Source organism: Ambystoma mexicanum, chromosome 9, assembly GCF_040938575.1.
Source record: "Ambystoma mexicanum isolate Mex_15411 chromosome 9, UKY_AmexF1_1, whole genome shotgun sequence".
In the NCBI taxonomy this organism is placed as follows: domain Eukaryota; kingdom Metazoa; phylum Chordata; class Amphibia; order Caudata; family Ambystomatidae; genus Ambystoma; species Ambystoma mexicanum.
In genome coordinates, this window is record NC_090931.1 from 1,484,462,612 (window position 1) to 1,484,484,862 (window position 22,251).

General features: G+C 47.2%; 1 protein-coding gene across 1 annotated transcript; it reads left to right on the plus strand.

Moving 5' to 3' along the window:
- Window positions 1–17,586: 17,586 nt before the first annotated feature.
- Window positions 17,587–18,510, plus strand: LOC138487509 (tropomyosin-like). The gene has a single exon (XM_069614013.1). The coding sequence runs from the start codon at window positions 17,587–17,589 to the stop codon at window positions 18,508–18,510; it is 924 nt and encodes a 307-aa protein (XP_069470114.1).
- The last annotated feature ends 3,741 nt before the right edge of the window (window positions 18,511–22,251 follow it).

The window sequence follows — 22,251 nt, forward strand, 5'->3', positions numbered from 1 at the left end:
AGGCTTATGAGATGGACCCTGAGATTCCTCCAGGCTTATGAGATGGACCCTGAGATTCCTCCAGGCTTATTAGATGGACCTCGAGATTCCTCCAGGCTTATGAGATGGACCCTGAGATTCCTCCAGGCTTATGTGATGGACCCCGAGATTCCTCCAGGCTTATGAGATGGACCCCTAGATTCATCCACGCTTATGAGATGGACCCCGAGATTCCTCCAGGCTGATGAGATGGACCCCGAGATTCCTCCAGGCTTATGAGATGGACCCCGAGATTCCTCCATGCTTATGAGATGGACCCCGAGATTCCTCCAGGCTGATGAGATGGACCCCGAGATTCCTCCAGGCTTATGAGATGGACCCTGAGATTCCTCCACGCTTATGAGGTGGACCCCGAGATTCCTCCAGGCTTATGAGATGGACCCTGAGATTCCTCCAGGTTGATGAGATGGACCCCGAGATTCCTCCAGGCTTATGAGATGGACCCCGAGATTCCTCCAGGCTGATGAGAGGGACCCTGAGATTCCTCCAGGTTGATGAGATGGACCCTGAGATTCCTCCAGGCTTATGAGATGGACCCCGAGATTCCTCCAGGCTTATGAGATGGACCCTGAGATTCCTCCAGGCTTAGGAGATGGACCCCGAGACTCCACCAGGCTTATGAGGTGGACCCAGAGATTCCTCCAGGCTGATGAGATGGACCCCAAGATTCCTCCACGCTTATGAGATGGACCCCGAGATTCCTCCAGGCTTATGAGATGGACCCCGAGATTCCTCCAGGCTGATGAGATGGACCCCGAGATTCCTCCACGCTTATGAGATGGACCCCGAGATTCCTCCAGGATGATGAGATGGACCCTGAGATTCCTCCCCTCTTATGAGATGGACCCCGAGATTCCTCCAGGCTTATGAGGTGGACCCCGAGATTCCTCCAGGCTGATGAGATGGACCCCGAGATTCCTCCACGCTTATGAGATGGACCCCGAGATTCCTCCAGGCTGATGAGATGGACCCCGAGATTCCTCCACGCTTATGAGATGGACCCCGAGATTCCTCCAGGCTTATGAGATGGACCCCGAGACTCCACCAGGCTTATGAGGTGGACCCCGAGATTCCTCCAGGCTGATGAGATGGACCCAGAGATTCCTCCACGCTTATGAGATGGACCCCGAGATTCCTCTGGGCTGATGAGATGGACCCCGAGATTCCTCCATGCTTATGAGATGGACCCCAAGATTCCTCCAGGCTTATGAGATGGACCCCAAGATTCCTCCAGTCTTATGTGATGGACCCCGAGACTCCACCAGGCTTATGAGGTGGACCCCGAGATTCCTCCAGGCTGATGAGATGGACTCCGAGATTCCTCCAGGCTTATGAGATGGACCCCGAGATTCCTCCAGGTTGATGAGATGGACCCTGAGATTCCTCCAGGCTGAAGAGATGGACCCTGAGATTCCTCCAGGTTGATGAGATGGACCCTGAGATTCCTCCAGGATTATGAGATGGACCCCGAGATTCCTCCAGGCTTATGAGATGGACCCCGAGATTCCTCCAGGCTGATGAGATGGACCCTGAGATTCCTCCAGGGTTATGAGATGGACCCTGAGATTCCTCCAGGCTTATGAGATGGACCCCGAGATTCCTCCAGGCTGATGAGATGGACCCCGAGATTCCTCCAGGCTGATGAGCTGGACACCGAGACTCCACCAGGCTTATGGCCCCGAGATTCCTCCAGGCTGATGAGATGTACCCCGAGATTCCTCCACGCTTATGAGATGGACCCCGAGATTCCTCCAGGCTGATGAGATGGACCCGAGATTCCTCCACGCTTATGAGATGGACCCCGAGATTCCTCCAGGCTTATGAGATGGACCCCGAGATTCCTCCAGGCTTATGAGATGGACCCCAAGATTCCTCCAGACTTATGGGATGGACCCCGAGACTCCACCAGGCTTATGAGGTGGACCCCGAGATTCCTCCAGGCTGATGAGATGGACCCCGAGATTCCTCCATGCTTATGAGATGGACCCCGAGATTCCTCCAGGCTGATGAGATGGACCCTGAGATTCCTCCACACTTATGAGATGGACCCTGAGATTCCTCCAGGCTTATGAGATGGACACCGAGATTCCTCCAGGCTTATGAGATGGACCCCGAGACTCCACCAGGCTTATGAGATGGACCCCGAGATTCCTCCAGGCTTATGAGATGGACCCTGAGATTCCTCCACGCTTATGAGATGGACCTTGAGATTCCTCCAGGCTTATGAGATGGACCCCGAGATTCCTCCACGCTTATGAGATGGACCCCGAGATTCCTCCAGGCTGATGAGATGGACCCCGAGACTCCACCAGGCTTATGAGGTGGACCCGAGATTCCTCCAGGCTGATGAGATGGACCCCGAGATTCCTCCACGCTTATGAGATGGACCCCGAGATTCCTCCAGGATGATGAGATGGACCCTGAGATTCCTCCCCTCTTATGAGATGGACCCCGAGATTCCTCCAGGCTTATGAGGTGGACCCCGAGATTCCTCCAGGCTGATGAGATGGACCCCGAGATTCCTCCATGCTTATGAGTTGGACCCCGAGATTCCTCCAGGCTGATGAGATGGACCCCGAGATTTCTCCAGGCTTATGAGATGGACCCCGAGACTCCACCAGGCTTATGAGGTGGACCCCGAGATTCCTCCAGGCTGATGAGATGGACCCAGAGATTCCTCCCCTCTTATGAGATGGACCCCGAGATTCCTCCAGGCTTATGAGGTGGACCCCGAGATTCCTCCAGGCTGATGAGATGGACCCCGAGATTCCTCCATGCTTATGAGATGGACCCCGAGATTCCTCCAGGCTGATGAGATGGACCCCGAGATTCCTCCAGGCTTATGAGATGGACCCCGAGACTCCACCAGGCTTATGAGGTGGACCCCGAGATTCCTCCAGGCTGATGAGATGGACCCAGAGATTCCTCCACGCTTATGAGATGGACCCCGAGATTCCTCTGGGCTGATGAGATGGACCCCGAGATTCCTCCACGCTTATGAGATGGAACCCGAGATTCCTCCAGGCTTATGAGATGGACCCCAAGATTCCTCCCGGCTTATGAGATGGACCCCGAGACTCCACCAGGCTTATGAGGTGGACCCCGAGATTCCTCCAGGCTTATGAGATGGACCCCGAGATTCCTCCAGGTTGATGAGATGGACCCTGAGATTCCTCCAGGCTGATGAGATGGACCCTGAGATTCCTCCAGGTTGATGAGATGGACCCTGAGATTCCTCCAGGATTATGAGATGGACCCCGAGATTCCTCCAGGCTTATGAGATGGACCCCGAGATTCCTCCAGGCTGATGAGATGGACCCCGAGACTCCACCAGGCTTATGGCCCCGAGATTCCTCCAGGCTGATGAGATGTACCCCGAGATTCCTCCATGCTTATGAGATGGACCCCGAGATTCCTCCAGGCTGATGAGATGGACCCGAGATTCCTCCACGCTTATGAGATGGACCCCGAGATTCCTCCAGGCTTATGAGATGGACCCCGAGATTCCTCCAGGCTTATGAGATGGACCCCAAGATTCCTCCTGGCTTATGAGATGGACCCCGAGATTCCTCCAGGCTGATGAGATGGACCCTGAGATTCCTCCAGGCTTATGAGATGGACCCCGAGACTCCACCAGGCTTATGAGATGGACCCCAAGATTCCTCCAGGCTGATGAGATGGACCCCGAGATTCCTCCACGCTTATGAGATGGACCCCGAGATTCCTCCAGGCTTATGAGATGGACCCCGAGATTCCTCCAGGCTGATGAGATGGACCCTGAGATTCCTCCAGGTTGATGAGATAGACCCTGAGATTCCTCCAGGCTTATGAGAAGGACCCCGAGTTTCCTCCAGGCTTATGAGAAGGACCCCGAGATTCCTCCAGGCTGATGAGATGGACCCTGAGATTCCTCCAGGCTTTCCAGGCTTATGAGATGGACCCTGAGATTCCTCCAGGCTGATGAGATCGACCCCGAGATTCCTCCAGGCTTATAAAATGGACCCCGAGATTCCTCCAGACTTATGAGATGGACCCTGAGATTTTCCAGGCTTATGAGATGGACCCCGAGATGCCTCCAGGCTTATGAGATGGACCCTGAGATTCCTCCAGGCTTATTAGATGGACCTCGAGATTCCTCCAGGCTTATGAGATGGACCCTGAGATTCCTCCAGGCTTATGTGATGGACCCCGAGATTCCTCCAGGCTTATGAGATGGACCCCTAGATTCCTCCACGCTTATGAGATGGACCCCGAGATTCCTCCAGGCTGATGAGATGGACCCCGAGATTCCTCCAGGCTTATGAGATTGACCCCGAGATTCCTCCATGCTTATGAGATGGACCCCGAGATTCCTCCAGGCTGATGAGATGGACCCCGAGATTCCTCCAGGCTTATGAGATGGACCCTGAGATTCCTCCACGCTTATGAGGTGGACCCCGAGATTCCTCCAGGCTTATGAGATGGACCCTGAGATTCCTCCAGGCTGATGAGATGGACCCCGAGATTCCTCCAGGCTTATGAGATGGACCCCGAGATTCCTCCAGGCTGATGAGAGGGACCCTGAGATTCCTCCAGGTTGATGAGATGGACCCTGAGATTCCTCCAGGCTTATGAGATGGACCCCGAGATTCCTCCAGGCTTATGAGATGGACCCTGAGATTCCTCCAGGCTTAGGAGATGGACCCCGAGACTCCACCAGGCTTATGAGGTGGACCCAGAGATTCCTCCAGGCTGATGAGATGGACCCTAAGATTCCTCCACGCTTATGAGATGGACCCCGAGATTCCTCCAGGCTTATGAGATGGACCCCGAGATTCCTCCAGGCTGATGAGATGGACCCTGAGATTCCTCCAGGTTGATGAGATGGACCCTGAGATTCCTCCAGGCTTATGAGAAGGACCCCGAGATTCCTCCAGGCTGATGAGATGGACCCTGAGATTCCTCCAGGCTTTCCAGGATTATGAGATGGACCCTGAGATTCCTCCAGGCTGATGAGATCGACCCCGAGATTCCTCCAGGCTTATGAGATGGACCCCGAGATTCCTCCAGACTTATGAGATGGACCCTGAGATTTCTCCAGGCTTATGAGATGGACCCCGAGATGCCTCCAGGCTTATGTGATGGACCCCGAGATTCCTCCAGGCTTATGAGATGGACCTCGAGATTCCTCCAGGCTTATGAGATGGACCCTGAGATTCCTCCAGGCTTATGAGATGGACACCGAGATTCCTCCAGGCTTATGAGATGGACCCCGAGATTCCTCCACGCTTATGAGATGGACCCCGAGATTCCTACAGGCTGATGAGATGGACCCCGAGATTCCTCCAGGCTTCTGAGATGGACCCCGAGTTTCCTCCAGGCTGATGAGATGGACCCTGAGATTCCTCCAGGCTGATGAGATGGACCCGAGATTCCTCCAGGCTGATGAGATGGACCCCGAGATTCCTCCAGGCTTATGAGATGGACCCCGAGATTCCTCCACGCTTATGAGATGGACCCCGAGATTCCTCCAGGCTGATGAGATGGACCCCGAGATTCCTCCAGGCTTATGAGATGGACCCTGAGATTCCTCCACGCTTATGAGGTGGACCCTGAGATTCCTCCAGGCTTATGAGATGGACCCCGAGATTCCCCCAGGCTGATGAGATGGACCCCGAGATTCCTCCAGGCTTATGAGATGGACCCCGAGATTCCTCCAGGCTGATGAGATGGACCCCGAGATTCCTCCAGGCTTATGAGATGGACCCTGAGATTCCTCCAGGCTGATGAGATGGACCCTGAGATTCCTCCAGGCTTATGAGATGGACCCTGAGATTCCTCCATGCTTATGAGATGGACCCTGAGATTCCTCCAGGCTGATGAGATGGACCCTGAGATTCCTCCAGGCTTATGAGATGGACCCTGAGATTCCTCCAGGCTTATGAGATGGACCCTGAGATTCCTCCACGCTTATGAGATGGACCCCTTGCCATCAGGAAACGGAGAATTTCCCACAAAAGCACTTGCAAAGGCATCCCAAGAAGGATTGGTGTCTAGGGAGCGCTATTGTTGTGCAAGGAGCTTCAGATGGTTGTGTAATTCCAAGGGGTCTTTCTTTTGTGCTTGCAGCGGCTTAAGCGTCACCTTTTTGGTGTTATGTGAACGTTTTATTACTTTGAATGACCATTTTTAATGTGGTATGTAGAAAGGGATATGATAGCTCAGCGAGTTCAGTGGGTGCTGCGTGTAAATGAGTTAATTTTGCAGACAGTCATAGGTTTCAATCCCAAGAGCCGACTCAGACGCACATCCTTACAATGTTGATCAATTGTTAGCTATTATTTGGATAGTGTCAAGAACTGGTAATTGCTGTGGTAAGAATGAAAACATTAAGGCCTCATTACACGGTAGGCGGTGAACCAAGGTGCTATTAGCACCTTGGTCCATGCCGGTAAATTACCGGCACCGCCTTGGAGGAAAGGGGAATTACCGCCTTATCCGAAGTTCGGGAAGGCGGTAATTCCGGCTTCCTCTATTGCCCTTCCCCATTCCCATTTTGCCCCATAGGGCTCAATGGGAATGGGGAAGGCGGTAATTACGGTACCGCAAATTGCGTTACCGTAATTAGCACCCTGGTCCCTTTGCGGGTTGGTTTTTAACACCTGCAAAAAGCAGGCGTTAAATTCCCCAACCCGCAAAGGGACCTCGTAGTAAGGCGGTAAGGATTTACCGGTACCGGTAAAATACCGGTACCGGTAAACCCTTACCGCCTACTGTGTAATGAGGCCCTAAGTTAAGTACTGTATGTAAAGAGAATACATCATACTTTTCTTTTTACCCAACACGTTTTGATAATAATTTCTTTTTTATTTTTAGTTTGATTTAGAATGTGGTTTGGTGCTTTGCAAATCCGCTTTATTAAATATAAGCAACTGATTCCAGAAATATCAGTATGTTGATGTGAAAGGAGGAGGGCCAAAGACATCGGGCCTCATTACGAGTGCGGCGGTAAGGGGTTAACGGCGCCGGTAAGGATGCTCGTGCTGTTAAGCCCTTACCGCCGCATTACGAGGTCCCTTAGGGGGAGCCGCTAAAGGACCAGGGAGCTAATAACGGGTCCGTTATTAGCTCCCTGCCCATTCCCATTGAGCCCTACGGGGGCTCAAATGGGAATGGGGATGGGTAAATTGAATGAGGAATTACCGGGTCCTCCAAGGTTGGAATGGCCCGGTAATTCCTCATTCAAGGAACCCGGACCGAGTTTGGAGGCAGCCATGGCGCTAATAGCACCATGGCTACCTCCAAACTCGTAATGAGACGCATCGTCTACTTGGTAACTACTTGGAGCCTCTGAAACAAGGACAGGGCTTCTCAAATCATGGCTTCTCTTCTTAATCCTGGTGATCCTGGGCAAAACACTTTTCCTTTTAGCGTCTTATTTTCCTTAACTGCTCCATCTGAGGTCACGTAAAAGCGATTCCGTTCAGTCTTGCAGCCAGCAAGAGGAATCCCCTACTCTTACACGTGCCCTCATCACACGCACATCCCCTCACGTGCCCGCTGCCGCACCCTATCCATTCAGGCCCTAGTTGACATTCTTGTCTGCAGGGCCATTAATCTTCAATCTGCCAGTGCTGAGCTGGGGTATGGAGGACCCGGTGGCACAAGGCTGCGCCTGGGCAAATGAGCCTATGCTTGACATATAATGGAAACACCTTGAAATAGTAGGCTGTCAGTGATTATACCTGGCACCTCAGGCTATACCTGGCATAACACAGTAGTACTTAGCAATCGGGCTGCACCCGGCATATGATAGAAACACCTGGAAATATTAGGCTGCATTTCACATAGAATGATTATACCTGGCACATCAGGCTATACCTGGCATAACACGGTAGTACTTAGCATTCCAGGCTGCACCTGGCATATGATGAAAACACTGGGAAAGGTTAGGCTGTGTTTTACATACAATGATTATACCTGGCACATGAGGCTATACCTGGCATAAAACGGCAGTACTTAGCATTCCAGGCTGCACCTGGCATATGATGGAAACACCTGGAAATATTAGGCTGTATTTTACATGTAATGATTATACCTGGCACATCAGGCTATACCTGGCATAAAACGGCAATACTTAGCATTCAAGGCTGCACCTGGCATATGGTGAAAACACCTGGAAATATTAGGCTGTATTTTACATAAAATGATTATACCTGGCACATCAGGCTATACCTGGCATAACACAGCAGAACTTAGCAATCAAGGCTGTACGTGGCATTTGATCGAAACACCTGGAAATATAAGGCTGTAGTTTACATACAATGATTATACCTGGCACATCAGGCTATACTTGGCATAAAACGGCAGTACTTAGCAGTCAAAGTTGCACCTGGCATATGATTAGACACTGGGAAAGATTAGGCTGTGTTTTACATACAATGATTATGCCTGGCACATCAGGTTATACCTGGCATAAAACGGCAATACTTAGCAATCAGGGCTGTATGTGGCATTGGATGGAAACACCTGGAAATATTAGGCTGTATTTTACATGCAATGATTATACCTGACACATCAGGCTGTACCTGGCATACAACAGCAATACTTAGCAATCAGGGCTGTATGTGGCATTGGATGGAAACACCTGGAAATATTAGGCTGTATTTTACATGCAATGATTATACCTGGCACATCAGGCTATACCTGGCATAAAACGGCAATACTTAGCATTCAAGGCTGCACCTGGCATGTGATGGAAACACCTGGAAATATTAGGCTGTATTTTACATACAATGATTATACCTGGCATATCAGGCTATACCTGGCATAAAACAGCATCACTTAGCAATCAGGGCTGTATGTGGCATTGGATGGAAACACCTGGAAATATTAGGCTGTATTTTACATGCAATGATTATACCTGGCACATCAGGCTATACCTGGCATAAAACGGCAATACTTAGCATTCAAGGCTGCACCTGGCATGTGATGGAAACACCTGGAAATATTAGGCTGTATTTTACATACAATGATTATACCTGGCATATCAGGCTATACCTGGCATAAAACAGCATCACTTAGCAATCAGGGCTGTATGTGGCATTGGATGGAAACACCTGGAAATATTAGGCTGTATTTTACATGCAATGATTATACCTGGCACATCAGGCTATACCTGGCATAAAACGGCAATACTTAGCATTCAAGGCTGCACCTGGCATATGATGGAAACACCAGAATGATTAGGCTGTGTTTTACATACAATGATTACACCTGGCACATCAGGTTATACCTGGCATAAAACGGAAGTACTTAGCATTCAAAGCTTCACCTGGCATATGATGGAAACACCTGGAAATATTAGGCTGTATTTTACATGCAAAGCTTATACCTGGCACATCAGGCTATACCTGGCATGAAACGGCAATACTTAGCATTCCAGGCGGCACCTGGCATATGATGGAAACACCTGGAAATATTAGGCTGTATTTTACATACAATGATTATACCTGGCACATCAGGCTATACCTGGCATAAAACGGAAGCACTTAGCATTCAAGGCTGCACCTGGCATATGATGGAAACACCAGGAAAGATAAGGCTGTGTTTTACATACAATGATTATACCTGGCACATCAGGTTATACTTGGCATAAAACTGCAGTACTTCACATTCAAAGCTGCACCTGGCATATGATGGAAACACCAGGAAAGAGTAGGCTGTGTTTTACATACAATGATTATATCTGGCACATCAGGCTATACCTGGCATAAAACGGAAATACTTAGCATTCAAGGCTGCACCTGGTATATGATGAAAACACCTAGAAATATTAGGCTGTATTTTACATGCAATGGTTATACCTGGCACATCAGGCTATACCTGGCATAAAACGGCAATACTTAGCATTCCAGGCAACACCTGGCATATGATGGAAACACATGGAAATATAAGGCTGTATTTTACATGCAATGATTATATCTGGCACATCAGGCTATACCTGGCATAAAACGGAAATACTTAGCATTCAAGGCTGCACCTGGTATATGATGAAAACACCTGGAAATATTAGGCTGTATTTTGCATGCAATGATTATACCTGCCACATCAGACTATACCTTGCATAACACGGGAGTAGTTAGCAATCAGGGCTGTGCGTGGCATTTGATGGAAACACCTGGAAATATAAGGCTGTAGTTTACATGCAATGATTATACCTGGCACATCAGGCTATACCTGGCATAAAACGGCAGTACTTAGCATTCAAGGCTGCACCTGGCATATGATGGAAACACCTGGAAATATTAGGCTGTATTTTACATACAATGATTATACCTGGCACATCAGGCTATACCTGGCATAACACAGCAGTACTTAGCAATCAGGGCTGTATGTGGCATTGGATGGAAACACCTGGAAATATTAGGCTGTATTTTACATGCAATGATTATACCTGGCACATCAGGCTATACCTGGCATAAAACGGCAATACTTAGCATTCAAGGCTGCACCTGGCATATGATGGAAACACCTGGAAATATTAGGCTGTATTTTACATACAATGATTATACCTGGCACATCAGGCTATACCTGGCATAAAACAGCATCACTTAGCATTCAAGGTTGCACCTGGCATTTGATGGAAACAGCAGAATGATTAGGCTGTGTTTTACATACAATGATTATACCTGGCACATCAGGTTATACTTGGCATAAAACTGCAGTACTTCACATTCAAAGCTGCACCTGGCATATGATGGAAACGCCAGGAAAGAGTAGGCTGTGTTTTACATGCAATGGTTATACCTGGCACATCAGGCTACACCTGGCATAAAACGGCAATACTTAGCATTCCAGGCTGCACCTGACATATGATGGAAACACATGGAAATATTAGGCTGTATTTTACGTGCAATGATTATATCTGGCACATCAGGCTATACCTGGCATAAAACGGAAATACTTAGCATTCAAGGCTGCACCTGGCATATGATGAAAACACCTGGAAATATTAGGCTGTATTTTACATGCAATGATTATACCTGGCACATCAGGCTATACCTTGCATTACACGGGAGTAGTTAGCAATCAGGGCTGTACGTGGCATTTGATGGAAACACCTGGAAATATAAGGCTGTAGTTTACATACAATGATTATACCTGGCACATCAGGCTATACCTGGCATAAAACGGCAGTACTTAGCATTCAAAGCAGCACCTGACATATGATGGAAACACCGGGAAAGATTAGGCCCTGTTTTACATACAATGATTATGCCTGGCACATCAGGTTATACCTGGCATAAAACGGCAGTACTTAGCATTCAAGGCTGCACCTGGCATATGATGGAAACACCTGGAAATATTAGGCTGTATTTTACATGCAATGATTATACCTGACACATCAGGCTATACCTGGCATACAACAGCAATACTTAGCATTCAAGGCTGCACCTGGCATATGATGGAAACACCTGGAAATATTAGGCTGTATTTTACATACAATGATTATACCTGGCACATCAGGCTATACCTGGCATAACACAGCAGTACTTAGCAATCAGGGCTGTATGTGGCATTGGATGGAAACACCTGGAAATATTAGGCTGTATTTTACATGCAATGATTATACCTGGCACATCAGGCTATACCTGGCATAAAACGGCAATACTTAGCATTCAAGGCTGCACCTGGCATATGATGGAAACACCTGGAAATATTAGGCTGTATTTTACATACAATGATTATACCTGGCACATCAGGCTATACCTGGCATAAAACAGCATCACTTAGCATTCAAGGTTGCACCTGGCATTTGATGGAAACAGCAGAATGATTAGGCTGTGTTTTACATACAATGATTATACCTGGCACATCAGGTTATACTTGGCATAAAACTGCAGTACTTCACATTCAAAGCTGCACCTGGCATATGATGGAAACGCCAGGAAAGAGTAGGCTGTGTTTTACATGCAATGGTTATACCTGGCACATCAGGCTACACCTGGCATAAAACGGCAATACTTAGCATTCCAGGCTGCACCTGACATATGATGGAAACACATGGAAATATTAGGCTGTATTTTACGTGCAATGATTATATCTGGCACATCAGGCTATACCTGGCATAAAACGGAAATACTTAGCATTCAAGGCTGCACCTGGCATATGATGAAAACACCTGGAAATATTAGGCTGTATTTTACATGCAATGATTATACCTGGCACATCAGGCTATACCTTGCATTACACGGGAGTAGTTAGCAATCAGGGCTGTACGTGGCATTTGATGGAAACACCTGGAAATATAAGGCTGTAGTTTACATACAATGATTATACCTGGCACATCAGGTTATACTTGGCATAAAACTGCAGTACTTCACATTCAAAGCTGCACCTGGCATATGATGGAAACGCCAGGAAAGAGTAGGCTGTGTTTTACATGCAATGGTTATACCTGGCACATCAGGCTACACCTGGCATAAAACGGCAATACTTAGCATTCCAGGCTGCACCTGACATATGATGGAAACACATGGAAATATTAGGCTGTATTTTACGTGCAATGATTATATCTGGCACATCAGGCTATACCTGGCATAAAACGGAAATACTTAGCATTCAAGGCTGCACCTGGCATATGATGAAAACACCTGGAAATATTAGGCTGTATTTTACATGCAATGATTATACCTGGCACATCAGGCTATACCTTGCATTACACGGGAGTAGTTAGCAATCAGGGCTGTACGTGGCATTTGATGGAAACACCTGGAAATATAAGGCTGTAGTTTACATACAATGATTATACCTGGCACATCAGGCTATACCTGGCATAAAACGGCAGTACTTAGCATTCAAAGCTGCACCTGACATATGATGGAAACACCGAGAAAGGTTAGGCTGTGTTTTACATACAATGATTATACCTGGCACATCAGGCTATACCTGGCATAAAACGGCAGTACTTAGCATTCAAAGCTGCACCTGGCATATGATGGAAACACCTGGAAATATTAGGCTGTATTTTACATACAATGATTATACCTGGCACATCAGGCTATACCTGGCATACAACAGCAATACTTAGCATTCAAGGCTGCACCTGGCATATGATGGAAACACCTGGAAATATTAGGCTGTATTTTACATGCAATGATTATACCTGGCACAACCGGCTATACCTGGCATAACACAGCAGTACTTAGCAATCAGGGCTGTACGTGGCATTTGATGGAAACACCTGAAAATATAAGGCTGTAGTTTACATACAATGTTTATACCTAGCATATCAGGCTATACCTGACATAAAACAGCAGTACTTAGCATTCAAAGCTGCACCTGGCATATGATGGAAACACTGGGAAAGATTAGGCTGTGTTTTACATACAATGATTATACCTGGCACATCAGGCTATACCTGGCATAACACAGCAGTACTTAGCAATCAGGGCTGTATGTGGCATTGGATGGAAACACCTGGAAATATTAGGCTGTATTTTACATGCAATGATTATACCTGGCACATCAGGCTATACCTGGCATAAAACGGCAATACTTAGCATTCAAGGCTGCACCTGGCATATGATGGAAACACCTGGAAATATTAGGCTGTATTTTACATACAATGATTATACCTGGCACATCAGGCTATACCTGGCATAAAACAGCATCACTTAGCATTCAAGGTTGCACCTGGCATTTGATGGAAACAGCAGAATGATTAGGCTGTGTTTTACATACAATGATTATACCTGGCACATCAGGTTATACTTGGCATAAAACTGCAGTACTTCACATTCAAAGCTGCACCTGGCATATGATGGAAACACCAGGAAAGAGTAGGCTCTGTTTTACATGCAATGGTTATACCTGGCACATCAGGCTACACCTGGCATAAAACGGCAATACTTAGCATTCCAGGCTGCACCTGACATATGATGGAAACACATGGAAATATTAGGCTGTATTTTACGTGCAATGATTATATCTGGCACATCAGGCTATACCTGGCATAAAACGGAAATACTTAGCATTCAAGGCTGCACCTGGCATATGATGAAAACACTTGGAAATATTAGGCTGTATTTTACATGCAATGATTATACCTGGCACATCAGGCTATACCTGGCATAAAACGGCAGTACTTAGCATTCAAAGCTGCACCTGACATATGATGGAAACACCGAGAAAGGTTAGTCTGTGTTTTACATACAATGATTATACCTGGCACATCAGGCTATACCTGGCATAAAACGGCAGTACTTAGCATTCAAAGCTGCACCTGACATATGATGGAAACACCGAGAAAGGTTAGGCTGTGTTTTACATACAATGATTATACCTGGCACATCAGGCTATACCTGGCATTAAACGTCAGTACTTAGCATTCAAGGCTGCACCTGGCATATGATGGAAACACCTGGAAATATTAGGCTGTATTTTACATGCAATGATTATACCTGGCACATCAGGCTATACCTGGCATACAACAGCAATACTTAGCATTCAAGGCTGCACCTGACATATGATGGAAACACCTGGAAATATTAGGCTGTATTTTACATACAATGATTATACCTGGCACAACCGGCTATACCTGGCATAACACAGCAGTACTTAGCAATCAGGGCTGTACGTGGCATTTGATGGAAACACCTGAAAATATAAGGCTGTAGTTTACATACAATGTTTATACCTAGCACATCAGGCTATACCTGGCATAAAACAGCAGTACTTAGCATTCAAAGCTGCACCTGGCATATGATGGAAACACTGGGAAAGATTAGGCTGTGTTTTACATACAATGATTATACCTGGCACATCAGGCTATACCTGGCATAAAACGGCAGTACTTAGCATTCAAGGCTGCACCTGGCATATGATGGAAACACCTGGAAATATTAGACTTTATTTTACATACAATGATTATACCTTGCACATCAGGCTATTCCTGGCATAAAACGGCAATACTTAGCATTCAAGGCTGCACCTGGCATATGATGGAAACACCGGGAAAGATTAGGCTGTGTTTTACATACAATGATTATACCTGGCACATCAGGCTATACCTGGCATAAAACGGCAGTACTTAGCATTCAAGGCTGCACCTGGCAGATGATGGAAACACCTGGAAATATTAGACTGTATTTTACATACAATGATTATACCTGGCACATCACGCTATACCTGGCATAAAACGGCAATCCTTAACATTCAAGGCTGCACCTGGCATATGATGGAAACACCTGGAAATATTAGACTTTATTTTACATACAATGATTATACCTTGCACATCAGGCTATTCCTGGCATAAAACGGCAATACTTAGCATTCAAGGCTGCACCTGGCATATGATGGAAACACCTGGAAATATTAGGCTGTATTTTACATACAATGATTATACCTGGCACATCAGGCTATACCTGGCATAAAACGGCAGTACTTAGCATTCAAGGCTGCACCTGGCATATGATGGAAACACCTGGACATTTTAGGCTGTATTTTACATACAATGATTATACCTGGCATATCAGGCTATACCTGGCATAAAATGGCAGTACTTAGCATTCAAGGCTGTCATTGTCTTGTGCTAATAGTTCTTTGGCTTCTGAGGCACCACCTTGCAATTGAATACAGTATATGGCATCAGATGGAAGTAACTGGCCATATGAGGTTCTACTGGCATAAGAAAGAACTGCTATCGGCACCCATGGCATATTGAGTAAGCTCCATAATTAATATATGGCTGGAAATTAAAATAGCCATTAGTACTATTATCAATTATACTATTACAATGTGTGATGTCACTGGGGCCTAGGATCATATGATATAACGTCCTGTGATGTCACCATGGTTTAAAGGCCATGTGATGTCATTTCCGCTACCGCTGGCGTTTTGATCAAAGACGTCCGTGAGAGGGAGAAGTGCCAGGCATAGAACATTAACAGCAATGAGAGTGCCCAGCCGCCTGGTCGTAATCGGGAGAGAGAGGGGAGATCCCGTGGCGCTGTGGAACACAGGGTATATGAAAGGGGTGATTAACTCCACCTGAGCCTTACCCACGGCGAACAATCGGACAGAAATATCTCTCCCACCTCAACGCTACCATGGAAATTATGAATGGTGTCTACCATCACGTGATCTTTATGAAGTTTGGGAGTGAACACCAGTCGGTAGCCAAGTGTGGCTTCGACCATATAGTGAGTGCACAATTCTGAAAATAATTGTCCACCCCATCGATCAAACTTTCTTGCCCTGACGAAGGTCGGGCCCCTCGGAAACATTTGCAACCCAAAGCCGAAACTCGAGTTGGCATCAAATACTGGCACGATTGAATATACCACGAACCAGTAACCATTGGCCACAAGTCCTTTTATTCGCTTTTCTGTTTGCTGTTCATTAGAATGTATGTAGGTTTACAACACATGTATTGCCACAAGTAGCACCATAATGGTGCACAATATACATTACAATGGCACTGATGGGCACTAATTACCTGTCATGCTTTTTAATGGGATCGATGTATTTTATTGTTACTTTATTTGGAATGAATGTTGGATGATTGAAGTTAGAAGATGGATCGAAGTTTGATATTATGGCTGTGGAGAGTGGTTTTGTCAAGGGAAAATGTGTTCAGTTTATAATTTTGAAATGAGTTTATGATCATTAAACATTAAGCGTTTGGTTTGTCCTGTCATGTGCATGGGAGACATTAATATGTTGTATTCCTTGAAGACATTCAATTCTGTTAATTTTGCTTGAATGGTTGCACCTTTGTTGATTTTTGTGTGATTGCTCATGGTACATGGGTTGATGTTTTTGGTTTGTTACTGTGATTCCCACTGAACCCATGCGTGTTATTAAAAGGGTGTGGTGACCTCATGTGTTTTGCAATAGAACAAAACCTGCAGCAGGGAGAGGAAGAAGTGCCAAGAAGAAGTGCCAAGGATAGAATAGATCCTGCAGCAGGGAGAGGGAGAAGTGCCAAGAATAGAACAGTAGCTGCAGCAGGGAGAGGGGAAGTGCCAAGAATAGAACAGAACCTGCAGCAGGGAGACGGAGAAGTGCCAAGAATAGAACAGTACCTGCAGCAGGGAGAGGGGAAGTGCCAAGAATAGAACAGAACCTTCAGCAGGGAGAGGGAGAAGTGCCAAGGATAGAATAGATCCTGCAGCAGGGAGAGGGAGAAGTGCCAAGAATAGAACAGTACCTGCAGCAGGGAGAGGGGAAGTGCCAAGAATAGAACAGAACCTGCAGCAGGGAGAGGGAGAAGTGCCAAGGATAGAATAGATCCTGCAGCAGGGAGAGGGGAAGTGCCAAGAATAGAACAGAACCTTCAGCAGGGAGAGGGAGAAGTGCCAAGGATAGAATAGATCCTGCAGCAGGGAGAGGGAGAAGTGCCAAGAATAGAACAGTACCTGCAGCAGGGAGAGGGGAAGTGCCAAGAATAGAACAGAACCTGCAGTAGGGAGAGGGAGAAGTGCCAAGGATAGAATAGATCCTGCAGCAGGGAGAGGGGAAGTGCCAAGAATAGAACAGAACCTGCAGCAGGGAGAGGGAGAAATGCCAAGAATAGAACAGAACCTGCAGCAGGGAGAGGGAGAAGTGCCAAGAATAGAACAGAACCTTCAGCAGGGAGAGGAAGAAGTGCCAAGAATAGAACAGAACCTGCAGCAGGGAGAGGAAGAAGTGCCAATAATAGAACAGAACCTGCAGCAGGGAGAGGGGGCAGTGCCAAGAATAGAACAGAACCTGCAGCAGGGAGAGGGAGAAGTGCCAAGAATAGAACAAAACCTGCAGCAGGGAGAGGGAGAAGTGCCAAGAATAGAACAAAACCTGCAGCTGGGAGAGGAAGAAGTGCCAAGAATAGAACAGAACCTGCAGCAGGGAGAGGAAGAAGTGCCAATAATAGAACAGAACCTGCAGCAGGGAGAGGGAGCAGTGCCAAGAATAGAACAGAACCTGCAGCAGGGAGAGGGAGAAGTGCCAAGAATAGAACAAAACCTGCAGCAGGGAGAGGGAGAAGTGCCAAGAATAGAACAAAACCTGCAGCAGGGAGAGGAAGAAGTGCCAAGAATAGAACAGAACCTGCAGCAGGGAGAGGGAAAAGTGCCAAGAATAGATCAAAACCTGCAGCAGGGAGAGGAAGAAGTGCCAAGAATAGAACAGAACCTGCACCAGGGAGAGGAAGAAGTGCCAAGAATAGAACAAAACCTGCAGCAGGGAGAGAGAGAAGTGCCAAGACTAAAACAGAACCTGCAGCAGGCAGAGAATGAAGTGCCAAGAATAGAACAGAACCTGCAGCAGGGAGAGGGACAAGTGCCAAGAATAGAACAGGAACTGCAGCAGGGAGGGGAAGAATGGCCAAGAAAAGAACAGAACCTGCAGCAGGGAGCGGAAGAAGTGCCAAGAATAGAACAGAACCTGCAGCAGGGAGAGAGAGAAGTGCCAAGACTAGAACAGAACCTGCAGCAGGGAGAGGAATAAGTGCCAGTATAGAACAGAACCTGCAGCAGGGAGAGGAAGAAGTGCCAGTATAGAACAGAACCTGCAGCAGGGAGAGGAAGAAGTGCCAAGAATAGAACAGAACCTGCAGCAGGGGGAGGGAGACGTGCCAAGAATAGAACAGAACCTGCAGCAGGGGGAGGGAGACATGCCAAGAATAGAACAAAACCTGCAGCAGGGAGAGGGAGAAGTGCCAAGAATAGAACATAACCTGCAGCAGGGAGAGGGACAAGTGCCAAGAATAGAACAGGAACTGCAGCAGGGAGGGGAAGAATGGCCAAGAAAAGAATAGAACCTGCAGCAGGGAGAGGAAGAAGTGCCAAGAATAGAACAGAACCTGCAGCAGGGAGAGAGAGAAGTGCCAAGACTAGAACAGAACCTGCAGCAGGGAGAGGAAGAAGTGCCAGTATAGAACATAACCTGCAGCAGGGAGAGAGAGAAGTGCCAAGGATATAACAGAATCTGCAGCAGGAAGAGGGGGAAGTGCCAAGAATAGAACAGAACCTGCAGCAGGGGGAGGGAGACGTGCCAAGAATAGAACAGAACCTGCAGCTGGGGGAGGGAGACATGCCAAGAATAGAACAAAACCTGCAGCAGGGAGAGGGAGAAGTGCCAAGAATAGAACAGAACCTGCAGCAGGGAGAAGAGGAAGCCAAGAAGAGAGGAAGACGTGGAAAGGAGGGAACTGAACCTGCAGCAGGGAGAGGAAGAAGTGGCAAGAATAGAACAGAACCTGCAGCAGAGAGAGAGAGAGAGAGAGAAGTGCCAAGGATATAACAGAATCTGCAGCAGGAAGAGGGGGAAGTGCCAATAATAGAACAGAACCTGCAGCAGGGAGAGGAAGAAGCCAAGAATGGAACAGAATCTGCAGCAGGGAGAGGGAGAAGTGCCAAGAATAGAACAGAACCTGCAGCAGGGAGAGGGGGAAGTGCCAATAATAGAACAGAACCTGCAGCAGGGAGAGGAAGAAGCCAGCCAAGAATGGAACAGAATCTGCAGCAGGTAGAGGGAGAAGTGCCAAGAATAGAACAGAGCCTGCAGCAGGGAGAGGGGGAAGTGCCAATTATAGAACAGAAACTGCAACAGGGAGAGAGGAAGTGCCACTAATAGAATAGTACCTGCAGCAGGGAGAGGAAGAAGTGCCAAGAATAGAACAGAACCTGCAGTAGGGAGAGGAAGAAGCCAAGAATATAACAGAATCTGCTGCAGGGAGAGGGAGAAGTTCCAAGAATAGAACAGAAACTGCAGCAGGGAGAGGGAGAAGTGCCAGTATAGAACAGAACCTGCAGCAGGGGGAGGGAGACATGCCAAGAATAGAACAAAACCTGCAGCAGGGAGAGGGAGAAGTGCCAAGAATAGAACAGAACCTGCAAGAGGGAGAGAGAGAAGTGCCAAGGATATAACAGAATCTGCAGCAGGGAGAGGGGGAAGTGCCAATAATAGAACAGAACCTGCAGCATGGAGAGGAAGAAGCCAAGAATAGAACAGAATCTGCAGCAGGGAGAGGGAGAAGTGCCAAGAATAGAACAGAACTTACAGCAGGGAGAGGGGGAAGTGCCAATAATAGAACAGAAACTGCAGCAGGGAGAGGGGAAGTGCCAATAATAGAACAGTACCTGCAGCAGGGAGAGGAAGAAGTGCCAAGAATAGAACAGAACCTGCAGTAGGGATAGGAAGAAGACAAGAATATAACAGAATCTGCTGCAGGGAGAGGGAGAAGTGCCAAGAATAGAACAGAAACTGCAGCAGGGAGAGGGAGAAGTGCCAAGAATAGAACAGAACCTGCAGCAGGGACAGGGGGGAGTGCCAATAATAGAACAGTACCTGCAGCAGGGAGAGGAAGAAGTGCCACGAATAGAACAGAACCTGCAGTAGGGAGAGGAAGATGCCAAGAATATAACAGAATCTGCTGCAGGGAGAGGGAGAAGTGCCAAGAATAGAACAGAAACTGCAGCAGGGAGAGGGAGAAGCGCCAAGAATAGAACAGAACCTGCAGCAGGGAGAGAGAGAAGTGCCAATAATAGAACAGAACCTGGAGCAGGGAGCGAGGAAAGCACCAGGTGTAGAACAAACATTAGCAGGGAGATAGAAGTGCCAAGTATAGAACATAAACTGCAGCAATGAGAGGAAAAAGTGCCAAGTATAGAACAAACTGCAGCAGGGAGAGGGAGACGTGCCGGTATAGGGAGGAAACTGCAGCATGGAGAGGGAGACATGCCAAGTATAAAACAAAAACTGCATAAAGGAGAAGAAGAAGTGGCAAGTATAGAACAGCAACTGCAAGATAGAGAGGAAAAAGGGCCAAGTATAGAACAAACAGCAGCAGGGAGAGGGAGACGTGCCAAGTATAAAACAGGAAGCACAGCAGGAAGAGGACGAAGTGGCAAGTATAGATCAGGAACTACTGGGTAAAAGAAAAATGATACCATGGAAGGGAAGAGGGAGCAGAAAGGAGACAGCTCTGAGAGGAGGACATGCCAATTAGTGAGATGGGCAGACAGGTGAAATTGTAAATATAAATCAGCAGGCGCTGATGAACTATGCTGTGGCGTGTCCAGACTCTTTTGAGTAGGGTGGCCCAAGTGGGGCACCAAATTACGCAGGGGTGGCCTGAAGTACGAGTGCACACACACATAATGATCATAGTTTAGGGTCCTGGGGTGGCAAATCTGATTCCAGGGGTAACAGGTGCCACCCCAGGTCAGTCGCTGGACACGCCTATGGAACTATGGGCAGAAGATGTAACCACAGATTGCAGAACTGTCAAGTCCAGGGCAGGCGCTGCTGAGGCGAGCGGGAGCTGGAAAAGCGGAAGCGATAGGAACAAGAGAACAGTCATTATATATTTTTTTATTTATTTACATTTCCAAAACCCTCACACAGCCTGCGGGCATCGAGGCGCTGTTACTGTAATTGTTTTGGTTTTTCAGTTGCGTAATTAAATTTTTGTCTTAGTTGCTTATTAATAACATGCTTAAATACCCAGAGGGTTCTAAGCGCGGACCGGGGATCGAACCTGTGCTGCTTCATGCCGTCTTGCTTCCAAGGCGAGGGTGTTGCCCCGAGCTAAACTCCTGTTTCGATAGGGTCTGGGCTCCACCATGCAAAGGTTCAGCTGTGACAATTCTGTATCCTGAACAGCAGAAAATAAGGTGACTTCACCTTATGAAAGAGGGTGCTCACAGTTATCTCCCCTGGGGGCTGTCACATTCGAATCTGTTTGTTTCAAACATTCAATCCTTGTAAACATATATTCACTCATTTAGTGTATAACCAGAAATGTTTTAGTCACATCTCTGACATGTATGATTCCCTTAGCATGTGATGCTAACATGCAGTCGGGTCATCATCACACTGGGTCTATAATGTACATTTGCCGATGCATTTCGGTAAAACCTTCGTCAGGGCTGTACATAGGATCTTTCTTTTTTGCTCAAGGGAGCTAATCAGGTCTATATCAATGCTCGCTTTAGCTAATCTATTAGCTAGCAACAAAATGTACAATCATTAACAAGGTCAGCACATAATACCAATATACAAACAAAAAGCACATACCATCGTGCGTTGTGTCAGCCGATTCATCCCAACATGTAACAAGAGACAAAAGACAAAAGAGAATGCTTTTCAGTTTTAAGTGTAATTGTAATCTCGGTACCTGTATATACTTCTGTGTTTTAAACATACCAAGTCGGGTGCTAATCTGTTCTTAATGTGTGTGGATAC